Here is a 16,139-nt window from a genome sequence, read left to right as displayed (position 1 = left end):
GAAGGAGTATTATAAGAATGTGTCATTTCTTAAGAAATAATTCGGTGAAAAAGTATGAATGCTAAGATTCTTAACTGTATGCTTTTTTTACGGGCCAAATCCATCGTCAGCCCCCTAAACTTGACACGATCTTTCACTTTGACACCTTAACTAGACCATATTCATTTTTAACACCTCAACCAACTATTAAGTGTGTCATTTTGACACTTTTTGTACAATCAACTGATTTTGCAAAGTATCTGTAAAACACATTTTTGCAGGCATGTGACATTCTTATTTAAAATAATAATTTTAAATAAATTATAATTTAAAAAATTAATTTTTAAATAATTAACTTTAATTTTAAATAAAAGATTAATAAATAAATGACCCCTCCCCCAAACATCATCTTCTCCAAGTACCCCACCCCACCCACCAAGATTGCTGTCACCCCACCACCACCCCAAGATTGCTGCAGCAACCCCCCTCCCCCACCCTCCCCACAAACTAACGCTGCAGCAACGCAGCCTCACCCCACCCTTCCCCTCCTCCCTCCCCGATCATTTTCTCCAATTTTCATCTCTAAAAATTATCTTCAAAATTTCTTTAAATTTCTCAATAACAGTGGTGACAAGTGATTGCAATAGCAAAATCGGAATTCACAGAAAAAGTCTCTTCTTCTTTTCTAGCAAGAAATTATATAGAAGATGCAGAAATTATTTACATTGAGGTCCTTAATTAGTTCTGCAATAGCCAAAAAATTCAAATCCCAACAATATCGACGAGCTGCTTTTTCATTTCATATATTTGTTTTCTTTTTGTATATGTTCATTTTTGTTTGCATATTTTTACAGTTTAAAGAAAGTGTAGCAAAGTTAATGGTGGGAAAAAAATAGGTGCAAAATGGTTGGAGTAATTGAGAAGAAGAAGAAGAGGAAAAGAAAGTTAAAAATCAATTAAATCTCATCATTCACGCGCCTATGGAGAGTGTAATGCACTCTCTTTACCATGTCAGCGAAAGGTGTCAAAATGACACACTTATAGCTACTTAAGGTGATAAAAATAAACATGATCTAGTTGAGGTGTCAAAGTGAAAGATCGTGTCAAATTTAGGGGCCACCGATGGGTTTGGTCTTTTTAATGTTACATTACCAATGTATACACCAATATTTTTTATTGGTTGAAGTAGTGGCAATGTTGCATATAGAAGCAACCCTTTGCCTCCATGTTAAGTACATTAGAAAATAACAAAAGTTTGAGTATACATTTCTTATTAATTCTGCTCTGTTAATTTAGCTTAGAACACGTTATCCGTATCAGACTCTACTATCTCAAAATTTGAAGGCTAAGGTATTTTTTTTCTTTTAATATGTCTATTTCGTAAATACAAAATTTGAGTTCGTTGCTCTTTAAAATTCGGGCAAGAACTACCTTTCATAAGTATTGGATGCTAAAATCCATTAGGATGCTATAGACTTGGAGATACCACTATTAAAAATGAAAATAAAGCATCAAATCAAGATCCTGCCAAGGCTATAATATTCTTGTGTCATCATATTCACGAAATTTTAAAAATTGAATATCTTACTGTTAAGGATCCACTTATTTTATGAAATGGTCATGGCCTAAAAGAAAGGTTTGACCACCTAAAGGTAGTCATACATCCAAAAACGCAATATAATTAGACGCATCTGAGCTTTCAAACTATAAGTTTGTTCATGAGTACAACTCTGTTATGTTCAAAAAAAATTTCTCAGTTGAAACTATGTGGAAGAACTATTAATGATGTAGGTATAATAGAAAAGATACTCTCCACCTTTCATGCCTCGAATGTGCTCGTGCAACAACAATATCGAGAGAAAGGTTTCAAGAAGTATTCTGAACTAAGTTCTCATCTTCTTGTGGCTGGACAAAATAGTGATTTGCTAATGAAAAGTCACAAATTTCGACCTACTAGATCTACATTAGTTCCTGAAGTAAAAATAGGTATATGTCTACCATGCTAAGTGCAAGAAAGATCGTAAATTTGATCGTGGAACTGATCATGGTCGTAATTATGATCAAGCAAAAAATCATGTTCATGGTGTTAATTATTCATCAAAAAAATGACACCCTCAAAAGGAACAAGGAAAGGATGAGAAATGTGAAGCAGTTAGAGCATGTGTTTGTCTTTAATGTGGTGCAAAAGGATATTATGCATGTGATTGTCGCACTCTCAAACACTTGATTGTGCTTTATCAAGCATCACTAAAGAAGAAAGAAAAAAAATTTGAAGCTAATTTTATCTCTGAAACTTATGTTGACGTTGCATATTTGGATATAGCAGATTTTTTCAAACACCTTGAGGCAAAGATAGATCACCTAATTGGTGATGATTTTGTGGCTCCGAACGGGTGAATAACTTTTAATAATTGTAAGTAACAATGGTTAATGAATAAATGTTCATGTACAAGTAGTTATTCTAATCTTCTAACTAGTACTTTTATTTTAGTCATATTAGCACAAGTCTATTAGTAAATTTAGTTTTGATTTGATTTTATCACATTTTAATATTGTAATTTACTATCTACTTATGAAAAAAATTACTCATTGAATTATATTATTCAATGAGACCAGTTCCTGCATCAGTTTGTCGATATCCAACATACCACATAGGAAAAAAGAACGTGGTCTACAAGCGTAACCCAGTGACTTCTAAACTTTGTTATTTCCTTCTTTGTATTAATTCTAATATTATCTCCTGTATCTTGACTTGTGTTTAATTTGTTGGGATTATGTATTGTCGTATAGTGGTGACTAGCCACGCTTTTAATATTGGTTTTGTTGTCCTTAGTGCTAGGCTATTAGTGTGCTCTATATTTTTTGTAGTTAGTTTTGTTTCTATCCTAATTTAATTTTTTTTTTTATCATTATTTGTTTCCTACTGTTAGTTTTATTTCCATCTTTGTTTGTGTTTCTTGAGGAGTGGCTTTAGGCGTTGATGACAAAGTAGGGTAATGTTCGAGGGGGTTGAGGCTGGGGACAGTTGTTGGTATGTGGAAGAAGGGAGGGTTGGTGGGAGGTGAGGAAAAAGGGGCGGACTAGTTCGGGACTGGGGGCAAAGTATGGTGTTAGGTAGGAATTGGGGTATGGAGTGGGGGTGGTAGAGGTAGACGTGTTGCAAGTATAGATAGGGTGAGGGTGGAGTCTTGGAATATAGAGACCCTTCAGGGTAAATCCATAGAGCTTGTAAAGATTCTTAAAAAGAGGAGGATTAATATTGTGTGTGTTCAGGAGACCAAGTGGGTAGGATCTAAGGCTAGGGATGTAGATGGTTACAAGATTTGGGACTTGGGGAGTGATAAACGTAGGAATGGAGTAGGCATCTTAGTAAATGAAGAACTTAGAGGGAAAGTAGTAGAGGTTAAAGGGGTCAATGATAGGTTGATGGCGATTAAGTTTAGGGGATTTACTATGAACGTGTGTAGTGTTTATGCGCCTCAGGTGGGCTTGGACGGTGAAGAGGAAGCGGTTTTGGGAGGCTTTAGATGAAGTGGTAAGAGGCATGCCTAGCTCAGAGAAGATTATTGTAGAAGGGGATTTCAATGGTCACATCGGGGTATTACCGGAAGGCTATGGGGATGTGTATGAGGGTTATGGTTTTGGGGAGAAAAATGAAGAGAGAGTTGCTCTGTTGGACTTTGTGAGGACCTTTGGGATGGTGGTAGTGAATTTGAGCTTTACAAAGAAGGAGGATCACCTGGTCACCTTCCAAAACGTAATAGCTAAGATGCAGATTGACTTTCTGATGCTTAAGAATGGGGATAGGGTACTGTGTAAGGATTGCAAGGTCATCCCGAGTAAGAACCTCTCGACCCAACACGGGCTTCTGTTAATGGATTTGGGCTTAAAGAAGAATAAGAAGAGAAGGGGCAGAGAGGGTCGTCCTAGAATAAAGTGGAAAGGCTTGACACCAGTAAGTATGCTGGAGATAGGGAAGACGGCGGCGGAGTTGAAGGTGTAGGATTGTAGGGGGGACGTGGATAGTATGTGGGATAAGGTAGCTAGGTGTATCAGGGAGACGACTAGAGGGGTGTTGGGGGTCTCAAGGGGTTGGGCTGGTCAACGTTAGGGGGATTGGTAGTAGAATGAAGAAGTAAAGAAGAAAGTGAAGACTAAGAAAGAGGTGTATGCTAAGTTGGTTGAGAGTAAGGATAAAAAAGAAAAGCGGGAAGATAGGGAGGAGTACAATTTAGTTAGGAAAGAGGCTAAGTTAGCAGTTACGACAGCTAAGACGATAACTTTTGAGAGCTTGTATGTGGGGTTGGAGGAGAAAAGTGGGGAGAAAAGGTTATATAGGTTTTGCTAAGGCGAGGGAGACGAAGGGTCATGACCTCAATCAAGTGAAGTACATTAAAGGGGAGGATGGTAGTGTGCTGGTGGAGAATGCTCATATTAAGAGAAGATGGTAGTTGTATTTTCATAGACTCTTGAATGAAGAGAGGGATAGAGACATTGTGTTAGGGGAGCTGGAGCACTCATAGGGGTGTCGCAATTTCAGGTATTGTAAGCTTTTTAAGGTGGAGGAGTCAGGGAGGCTCTTCACAGGATGAGATGGAGTAGGGCGATGGGACCAGACGAGATTCCTATGGATTTTTGGAAGTTTGCTGGCGGGGCGGGTTTAAGGTGGTTGATCGAATTATTTAATGGCATTTTCAAGACTGCAAAAGTGCCTGAGGCTTGGAGGTAGAGCACCATGATTCCTTTATATAAGAATAAGGGTTACGTACAGAGTTGTAACAACTACAGGGGTATTAAGTTGTTGAGTCACACTATGAAGATTTGGGAGAGAGTGGTCGAGCGGAGGTTGAGGAAGATAGTGTCTATTTCAGAGAACCAATTTTTCTTTATGCCCGTTCGCTCGATAATGGAGGTAATTCACCTGGTGCAGAGACTAGTGGAGTAGTATAGGGAAAGGATAAAAGATCTTCACATAGTATTTATCGACTTGGAGAAGGCCTATGACAAAGTCTCTAGGGAGGTTCTTTAGAGTTGCTTGGAGGTCAGTGGGGTTTCGGTGGCGTACATCAGATCGATTAAGGACATGTATGAAGGAGCTAAGACTCAGGTGAGGACGACGAAAGGAGATTCGAAATATTTCCCTATCTTGCCAGGGTTACATTAGGGTTCGACTCTTAGCCCTTTTCTATTTGCTTTGGTGATGGACATCTTACTGCGGCGTATTTAAGGAGAGGTACCTTGGTGCATGCTTTTTGTGGATGATGTAGTATTAATTGATGAGATGACGAGAGGTGTGAATGATAAATTGGAGGTTTAGAGAAAAACCCTTGAGTCTAAAGGGTTCAGATTGAGTAGGAGCAAGACAGAGTATATAGAATGCAAGTTTAATGACTTGAGACAGGAGGACAAGGTGGTAGTTAGGTTGGATTCCCAGGTTGTGTGTAGGAGGGATAGTTTTAAGTATCTCGGGTCCATGATTTAGGGAAATAGTGAGATTGATAAGGATATATCCCACCGGATTGAGGCAGATTGGATGAAGTGGAGGCTCTTCTCGGGAGTGTTGTGTGATAAGAAGGTGCCGCTTAAACTTAAAGGAAAATTTTATAAAGTGGCAGTCCGATTGGCCATGTTGTATGGAGTGTAGTGTTGGCTAGTGAAGAACATCCATATCAAAAAATTGAAGGTGGCAGAAATGTGGATGTTGCGTTGGATGTGTGGGCTTACTAGGAGTTATAGGGTTAGGAATAAGACTATCCGGGAAAAGGTTGGAGTGGCTTCAGTAGAGGACAAGATGCGGGAAGTTCGATTGCGATGGTTCGAGCATGTGAGGAGGAGGGGCACGGATGCCCCGATTCGTAGGTGTGAGAGATTGGCTTTGGATGGTTTCAAGAGGGGTAGGGGTAGGCCGAAGAAATATTGAAGGAAGGTGATTAAATGTGACATGGAGCAGTTACAGCTTACTGAGAACATGACCCTAGATAGGAAGGTTTAGAGAACGCGAATAAGGGTAGAAGGTTAGTGCCTGCGGGTAGGCCGTAGTCAGTAGCTAGGAGAGCTTTGGGGTGGGGGTGTCTTTGGTTTGTTCGTATAGGGTATTACTGTGTGGGTGCTTCTTCTATACTATGCTAACTTGTTTCATTTCATATTGTATTATGAATTTGCTTAGTATTCTTTGTCCTGAGCTGGGGGTCTATCGAAAATAGCCTTGCCACCTCTCCGGAGGTAGTGGTATGAACTGCGTATATTTTATCCCACTCTCCTTAGACCCCACTGTGTGGAAATAAACTGGGTTTGTTGTTGTTGTTGTAATTATAGTGTTGATTCTTGCATATTTTTAGATATCATACGATATAGTTCACTAGGTTATGTTTATAGAGAAACATTTAATAAGAAAATATATAAGTTTTCTTTAACATGGATTAGCTATTAGTATTATTATTTTTCTCGACAAGTACATGAGAAATAAATCTTTTTATTGGTAGGTTTCTAGTAGAACTTAACAAAATTTATTGGAGAAATAGACATTACTTGTTTGATTGCTCAAATTTGTTATACTACTTAGTGTTGACTTTGTAGCTTATTTTAGCATCATTAATATTCAATATATATTTATTTTGTTTATGTTATTTTATTTGAAGATATGAATAATTTTCAAAGCAACTTATTCAACTATGAAGACATTTGCTTAATTGATTCTTGTACAACACACATTATTTAAGAATGAGAAATATTTTTCTCATTTAAGTACGGGCCAAATAAATATTTCTATGATTTCTAATAGTACTAATTTGATTGAAGGCTTCGGAAGAGCCATTATAAGGGAGCTAACTAATCACAAATAATGCTATTGATTGAAGGTTTCTAAAGAGCCATTATAAGGGAGCTAACTAATCATAAATAATGTTATGTTTTCTCCTAAGCCCCTAATAAACTTGTTGAATTTTAAAGATATTCGTGAAAGTGATGATCATATCAAGAAAGTGGATAAGTTGAATCATGAATATCTTGATATTATTAAGAATGCCTCCGGGCAAACATGTGTTATTGAAAAACTTTTTGCTGTAGTTTTTGGCTTCTATTGGACAAAGATTGGTGCGATTAAGGCACATTCTATAGTAATTCAAAGTTACTAATTTCAATGTTTTTAAAATTTGGTACGAACGATTGGCATATCCTGGATCTATAATGAAGAGACAAATTATAAAAAATTCTAATGGAAATATATTAAAGAACATGAGGTCATCACCAATTAAGATTGAGATTGATTTTTCTACATTCTTAGAATGTATATAAAGGGATATTTGTTGACCTGTTCACCCGCCTAGTGAGTCGTTTAGATTTTCATAGCTTAATAGATACTTCTACTATATTGTCTCATGTGTTAGCCTCCTATATTTATGTTTTATGTTTTAATAATAAAAAATTAATAAGTGACTTTGCAGGATATTGAAGATCCCTAAGGATGGAAGGAAAGCTCACACAGAGGACATTTAAGATCTCAAATCATGGGAGGATATATCTCACAAGGCAAGGAATATTCTCTCAAAGAGTATTGTGATAAATATGGAGCCACATCAAGGATATTGAATATCCCTAATGATGAAAGGACATCTCACACAAAGTACATTGAAGATCTCAAATCATAGGAGGATATTTCGTACAAAGAAAGAAATATTTTCTCAAAGAATATTACGCTAAATATGGAGCCACATCAAAAGTAGGATATCGCTTGACAAGGCAACAAAAATCATATCAACTAAAGATCCCAATAGACAAGGCAATTGGATGCATCTCACAGCAAGATCAAAAGGGAAGGAGGATCTCACTCTTTACATGGACATATCTGATATGGACATGTATAGATGTAAGAAAGAAAACTCACACCTAGTATAGAAATATCTAATATAGATATACCATAAAGTGCAAACTCCCTCAATCAAGGAATAAACTCAAATCCTCTATTGATAAGAAATCTCTTGAATTTCTTTATGAAGAAAATAAACATATACAACAGAACACTATAAAGGCCAAAATGGAAGAAAGAAGACACTACGCAACTTCAAGGAGAAAAATTAAAGTGTCTCAATCTTAGTCTCACAAGGATTTGTAACTTTTAGTTTACAATTGTTATATAAAGAGTAGGATCAAGTCAATTTTGTAACATCAACTGAAGCTATTTCACGAGATCTGAAGAGCAAAATAAGTCTTCAGAACTTGTTTCCTATCATTATACTTAAGCCCTGCATTGAACGATTTAAGAAAACTTTGAAACCTAAGAGAACTAAAAGTAGGCAACATATTGGTGTTCCAAACCAGGATAAATATCTATGTTATTATTTTATATTTTGTTATTTATTTACTTAATTATTTTAAATCTAATCTGTTTTGTGAAGTGCTCTGATCTGTAGGCGAGTCGACTATAAGGAGTCAGTAGTCAACTCACAGAAAAATTTCAATTCACCCTCTCTTGAATTTCAATTGGTATCATAGCATGTCTCACCAATAGTTTTCTTAACCACAAGTAAGTAAAGATCAAATAGAAAGTCATCAAATCCCTAGTGCTCTTCTTCAAGATGGTCACTCCTCCACAAGACCATCATATTTTAATGGACAACATTACTCTTACTGGAAAAACAGGTTCAGAATGTTTGTCCAATCAAATGACTTTCAATCTTGGGTTGTTATCAAGAAGGGTCCAAAGCCAATTCCAGAAAGTAAAGAGAAGTCAAAGGACAAAGACAAAGAATCTAACAGTTCCAACATAGCAAAACTTGAAAGCTTCGAGTCACTAAAGAACAACACGTGGTAATTTAAACTAATGCGCGTGCTATAAGTTTAATTATTTGTTCAGTTAGTGAAGAATAATACGATAAGATATCTCCCTACAAGACTGCAAAATTAATGCGGGAAAAATTAGAGGTAACCTATGAAGGAACCTCCAAAGTCAAGAAGTCAAAGATTATTACACTGGTCAATGAATACAAGAAGTTCAAAATGGAAAAGAATGACGACATTGAAACAATGTTTGCCAGATTCAGCAAGATCGTATGCGAACTTAAATCACTAGGGATGATCTATCCACATAGCCTGCAAGTATAGAAGCTAGTTTGAAGTCTCCCAAAGATTTGGGAAACCAACACTGCTATTCTGGAAGACAGAGATCTTCCCAGTATGGCATATGATGAATTATAAGGTAACTTTATTACATATGACAAAAATTAAATTAACACGTTCCACAAGGAGGAAAAAAAGAAACCAGTAGTCTTCAATGCTGCTCCAACTGAAGAAGTGGACATTCTGAAAGATGATAATAGTGAATGAATGGCTCTCTAAAATCGTGGAGTAAGATAAATCATGAGGCAGAGAGAACAAAGATCCCAAGGGGCCAAGAATGATAATTCTACCTAAAATGATGATTGTTGTTATTACTGTGAAAGGTCTGGTCACTTTAAACAAAATTGTCCTGAGTTAAGAAGAAGAGCATCCAGGAAGTATCAAAATTTTAGAGCCTGGAGTGATAAAGATGAAACCAAAGAAAAAATAGAAGCCGCCAATATATGATTCATAGAAACACATGAATCTAGCGAGGTAAGACTACATGATTGTCATAATTGTAATACTCTTGAATCTAATTTAGATATGGTAACTGATGAGCTTTAAAAGATATAGAAGAATATAACAAACTCGCTCAAGAGAAGAAGAGTTGCAAAGCTCAATTTAAACAAAAACTCGAAGAGGAACAAAGAAGTTATCAAATAGAATCAGAGCATGTCAAATTAAAATTGACTTACTTCATGAAGAGCTTGATGATGTAAAAATAAAATTAAAAAGTGTTAAGAGATCACCATGTCACAGTTTTGTGAGATCAAACTCCTTTAAAATAATTTGAGTTCCTCATCAGATTAGTTTAAATCCACCAAGACGTCCTTCTCCTCTCGAGGACCTATCTATTTTATCTGTGGACATAGAGGGAACAAATCGTATAGCTGCATGCATAAACCTAAAAGTGTGTGGGTTCAAAATTCCAAAGGAAGCATATCTAACCCGTAAGGACCTAAGATCACTTGGGTACCAAAAAAATTAATCTTCTTGTTTTGCAGGAATAGGTCCGCAAGAGCTATAAAAAAGGAATATGGGTCGTTGATAGTGGATGTTCCAGGCACATGATCGGTAAAAAATAAAAATTTTGTACTCTAAAGAAAATTGATGGGGGATCAGTCAGATTCGGTGACAATGATAGAGGCAACGTCATCGAAGTTGGCTCAGTAAAACTAAGCTCTTCATGTGAATTCACTGAAGTATATCTAGTGGACGACCTCAAACATAATCTTCTTAGCATCAATCAGTTCTATGACGCTAGTTTTGAAGTCTTCTTCAAAGTCAAAAATTGCTCTATCAAACACGACAAAAGAGATATCTCTTTCATTGGTGAATGCGTTACCAATATTTATATTTTAAATAGTCCTGATTTTTCTACTTTTACCTGCCTCACTATGCAAACCAATGATATTTTATTGTGGCACAGAATGATTGGGCATGGGAGTATGCATATCATTGAGAAATTGTCAGACTGGAATTGGTGATAAATCTGCAAAAACTCAAGTTTGAAAAAAGAATCACATCTGTGATGTCTGCCAATTGGGTAAACATACCCAAACATCATTTAAAGTCAAGGACATTGTCTCTACTACCAATCTCTTCAAACAATCCACATATATCTGTTTGTCCACATTAAGACCGCAAGTATTGGTGGAAAAAGATATGTTTTGGTTATAGTTGATGATTACTCGCATTTTGCTTGGGCGATGTTTCTTGCTCATAAACATGAGCCTTTCACAAACTTTGAGATTTTTTTGTAGAAAATTACAAAGAAAAGTTAGACACTTCATCACCTATGTTCATAATGATCACGGAGGAGAATTTAAAAATAAGGCATCTGAGGAATACTATGCTTAGAGTGGATACTCTCAAAACTTGATGTATACTCTCAGAACTTCTCATCGCCTTGGTCTCCTAAACAAAATGGTGTGGTGGAGCGAAAAAATCAGTCTCTCCAAGAAACCACCAGGACCATGTTGTTAGAGCATAATCTCCCAGCTCACTTTTCGGTAGAAGTAGTAAGTACAACATGTCACATAATCAACAGATGCCTAATCAAACCTATTCTATAGAAAACGCCTTGTGAACTATAGAGAGAGAGGAAGCCTAACATTAGTTACTTTCATCCTTTTGGATGCAAATGCTTTATCCACAATAATGAAAAGAATAACTTGGGAAAATTTGATCCACAAAGGTATTTTCCTTGGGTATTCTCCCACTAGTCGCGCTTACAGGGCTTTCAATAAAAAAACCTTATGTATTGAAGAACATATGCAGATTGTATTTGATGAATCTAATTATCCTACTATAAGTTTGAGTATAGATGAAGAACAGGTGAGTGATCTACAATCATGAGCCAATGCAAGCACAACCTCTGAGCTATCATAAGAGGAGTCAACTATACCTTAGCAGGAGTCGACTCCCACAACAGAAATAGTCAAATCGACTATTCTAAGAGAATAGAAACACAATGCTAGCTATCCAAATGAATTTATCATCAAAAATCTAGATGATAAAATAAAAATAAAAGCATCATTAAGAAAGCAAACATCTGTTGCCCTTATATCTCAAATTGAACAAAAGAAGACCGATGAGGCCCTTAAAGATGAATCATAGGTCGACGCAATGAAGGAAGAATTAGACCAGTTTTAAAGAAATCAAGTTTGGAATCTGGTTAAAATAACCAAGAACTGCTCAGTAATTGGAACTAGATAGGTCTACAGAAATAAATTAAATGAAGAAGGTAAGGTTATAAAAAATAAAGCCAAACTTGTAGCTCAAGGCTACTCCCAATAAGAAAGTATTGATTATGATGAAACCTTTGCACCTGTTGCAAGGTTAGAATCAATTTGAATTTTATTAGATTTTGCTGCTTTCAAATATTTTATGTTATATCAAATGTACGTCAAAAATGCCTTCTTAAATAGTTTCATTCATGAGGAAGTTTTTGTAAAACAACCCCTCGGTCTGAAAATTCATCTTATCCAAATCATATTTTTAAATTATCAAAAGCACTCTACGGTCTCAAACAAGCTCCAAAGGCTTGGTATGAGAGATTGAGTACTTTTTTACTAAATAACAATTTTCAAAAAGGTAAAATTGATACAACCCTGTTCATACAAAAGCTTGATTCAAATCTTTTTATTTTACAAATTTACGCTAATGATATTATTTTTGGTAGTCCTAACATCTCTCTGTGTGAGAATTTAAATAATTTGATGAAAAAAGAATTTAAAATGAGTCTTATGGGAGAGCTCACATTCTTCTTGGGATTTCAAATCAAACAAACTCTCAAAGATACCTTCATCAGTCAAGTGATAAAAGTGATAGAAAAAGAACTAGTGAAACGTGTCAAATTCTTGGTGATGCCCTGATCTCATGGCACAACAAGAAGCAAACTTCAGTTTCTCTTTCAATAGCTGAAGTCAAATACATAGCCGTTGGACGTTGTGCTACTCAAATTTTATGGATTATGCATCAAATACTTGATTTTATTTTGTCCTTCGAATATGTTCCTATATTGTGTGATAACACCAGCGCTATTAGTTTATCTAGATATCCTATGAATCATTCTAGGGCCAAACACATTGATATTAGGCATTATTTTATTTGGGATCATGTAGAAAATGGTGATTTTTCGTTAACATTTGTTGACTCAAAAAATCAATTGGCAGATATTTTTATAAAACCCTTGTAAGAAGAAAGATTTTTTTACCTTAGAAAAATACTAGGTATTCTTAGCATTAATGAATTATGTGTTTTATTTTTGGATAAAAATCTCGTTTACTTGTTCCAATTTTCTTGTCAGTTTTTTAAACAAAAAATTGGTTTTCAAAAGGGGTGTCCTATCCTTTCTTTTTTCCTGGGTTGTTAAATAATTTTTGACACACTATCTGCGGCATTGTTTGTTTTGCCTAATACTTGTTAGTTTTTAGATTAAATTTCTACTATCTGTCTACTACTTTTCCCACTACTCTGTGGTTCTTTCTTATTATACTAAAAGAGGGAGAAAGATAGGAACATTAGAAATGCCAACAAGTCAGGAGGAGAAAATTAGCAATCAATACATAAGAGTTAACTGATACTCAAGCTCTCAAAATAGCAAAAGCATTTATAAGTCAGGGGGAGCAAGCCGACTACTGTGACAGACCGGGAAGTCAACTAATGTATATGCTTGTTCGTCATTATCCGGGGAGAGTGTTAGCTTGCTATATTTATATTTTATGTTTAAATAATGTCAAACTAATAAGTAATTTTACAGGATATTAAAGATTTGTAAGGATGGAAGAAGATCTCAGACAAAGGACATTGAAGATCTCAAATCATGAGAGGATATCTTGCACAAGGCAAGGAATTTTCTCTCAAAGAATATTGTGCTAAATATGGAGCCACATCAAAGATATTGAAGATCCTTAGTGATGGAAGGACATCTTACACAAAGGACATTGAAGATCTCAAATCATGGGAGGATATCTCGTACAAGGCAAGGAATGTTCTATCAAAGAATATCGTGCTAAATATGGAGCCATATAAAAAGTAGGACATCGCTTGGAAATGTAAGAAAAATCATATCAAATAAATTTCCCAATAGACAAGGCAATTGGATAAACCTCGCGGTAAGATTAAAGAAGAAGGAAGATCTCACTCCTTCTATGAATATATCTGATATGGACATGTATAGATGTGAGAAAGAAAAATTACACCAAGTATGGACACACCGTAAGTTGTAAACTCCCTTAATCAAGAAATCAACTCAAATACTTGATTGAGAAGAAATATCTTGGGTTTTCATATGATGAAAAGAAGCATATACAACAGAATACTATAAAGGACAAAATGGAAGAAAGAAGACACTACGCAACTTCAAAGAGAAAAGTCAAAGTATCTCAATCTTAGTCTCACAATGCTTAAATTTTAGTTTACAATTATTATATAAAGAGTATGATCGAGTCAAATTTGTAATATCAACTGAAGTTGTGTCACAACATCAGAAGAGCAAAATAAGTCTCCAAAACTTATTTTCTATCATTGTACTCAAGCCCTATATTGAACGATCTAAGAAAACTTTGAAACCCAAGGGGACTGAAAGTAGGCACCACATTGGTGTTCCAAACTAGGATAAATCTGTGTTATTACTTTATGTTCTATTATTATTTGCTTAATTGTTTTAAATCTAATCTATTTTGTGAAGTGTACTGATATATAGGCGAGTCGACTGTGAGCAGTCAGTAGTTGACTCACAGAAAAATTTTAATTTATATCCCTCCTCTTGAATTTCAATGTGTACCTATTTTTATCTCGCAACTTGACATTTGTAAAATTACTGGCACAAATAATACGATTATGGGTGCAGTTTGCTGATAGTAAGATTAACTCAATTCTCCTTGATAATGTTGCAAAATTTTCATCCCAAGCATTTAGTTATTATTTCTTATTAATTGGGTTAAAAGTTGAACATTCTCTGACTCATGTTGACACTCAAAATAATCTTGCTAGGTTATAAATTAAATGCCTGCATTTTATATAAAGACCATTGCTTATGAAAACTAAGTTGTCGACCCCTGCTTGGGGTCATGTTATTTGAATCCTGAAAAACTTATTCATCTCAGAGCGACAAATTGTCATTAAAATTCTCCGTTATAATTGATTTTGGGTTAAGTGCCTAATATATCTCATCTGAGAATTTTTGAATATTATGTATATATATATATATATATGTCTATTTCATCGCCACATCGCACAAAGATGGACCCCCAAAGAAGATTAGAAATACATGTTGGGCTTTAATCTCTATCTATTATTTACTACATTGAACCATTAACTGGAGATATGTTCACTACTCGATTTGCACATTACCAATTTAATGAGACTGTTTTCCCAAAATTACGAGTAGAAAATAATAAATCAAAAGAGAAATTTTTTGAAAGAGTCATCATTATCTTATCTTGATCCACGTGCTTCTATTTGTAATCAAGAAGTATAAACAATTATTCATTTGTAAAAAATTGTAAATAAAATGTCAGGTGTATTTACATATTTGAAAAGGATTATTAAATCATATATTTCTACAGTGAATGTCCCTATTCGAATTGAGCTCCCTATAAGACCATCTACTAGTGTCATGGCTAATGCATCCAAAGCATGTCTAAAGTGTTATAGACCATTGGGGTTTCTAAGGATCGAAATCCTTTAAAAAAATAATTGGTCAAGATAACACTACAAAAGAATCTCATATGAAAGCACAAGATTTGAAATTTTTTTATATTCCTGGAGGAACCAATGAGTCCGAAACTCAACAAAATGAAGAATTATCCATAAATTCAACTGGTGGTGCAACTAATTTGAATCAATCAAAAATTGTGGTGGACTATGTCTTTTCATATAATGTTGCAATAAAAATCATGCAAGATAGTGAGGATCGTGAATCTTAGTCTATCACAGAATATCGACAAAGAAATGATTGGCCAAAATAAAAAGAACCAATTCAATCTGAACTGAATTCACTTATTGAGTGTGACATTTTTTGACCTATTGTCCAAATACCAAATGGTATTATCCCTGTTGGCTATAAATGAGTTTTTATACAAAAAAAAATGAGACAAAGAAAATACAAAGGTATAAGGCACTCCTTGTTGCACAAGAATTTTCACAAAGGCCTGGTGTCGATTATTAAGAGACATACTCACCAGTTATGGATGAAATAACGTTAAGTTATCTCATTAGTTTCACTGTCCATAAGAGACTTGAAATTCATCTTATTGAGATGATTACAACCTATTTTTAAGATCACTTGATTATTATATATACATGAAAAATTGTGAATGATATTCTCTCTCAAATTCTCAAGGTCAAGAACACCTAGGTTTCAAGAGAATGGCAATTAGAGCTGTCAAGGATTGTGTGTTCCTGATGTTGATGGGTTGCGATAGAAGATCTTGGTTGAGGCTCACAAGTTAAGTTACACGGTTCATCCTGATTCGACAAAAATGCACATGATAAAAAAGAGATATATTGATGGAATAACATAAAAAGGGATATGGCTAATTTTTTGGCCAAGTGTA

The 16,139-nt window shown here is 35.2% G+C and overlaps 1 protein-coding gene across 1 annotated transcript; it reads left to right on the top strand.

Moving 5' to 3' along the window:
• The first annotated feature begins 2,975 nt into the window (after positions 1–2,975).
• Positions 2,976–3,982, top strand: LOC124887826. The gene is made up of 2 exons (XM_047397742.1): positions 2,976–3,040; positions 3,463–3,982. The coding sequence occupies exons 1-2, from the start codon at positions 2,976–2,978 to the stop codon at positions 3,980–3,982; spliced, it is 585 nt and encodes a 194-aa protein (XP_047253698.1).
• The last annotated feature ends 12,157 nt before the right edge of the window (positions 3,983–16,139 follow it).

This window comes from Capsicum annuum, chromosome 10, assembly GCF_002878395.1.
Source record: "Capsicum annuum cultivar UCD-10X-F1 chromosome 10, UCD10Xv1.1, whole genome shotgun sequence".
Lineage (NCBI taxonomy): Eukaryota > Viridiplantae > Streptophyta > Magnoliopsida > Solanales > Solanaceae > Capsicum > Capsicum annuum.
This window is presented reverse-complemented; position numbering and strand designations above follow the sequence as displayed.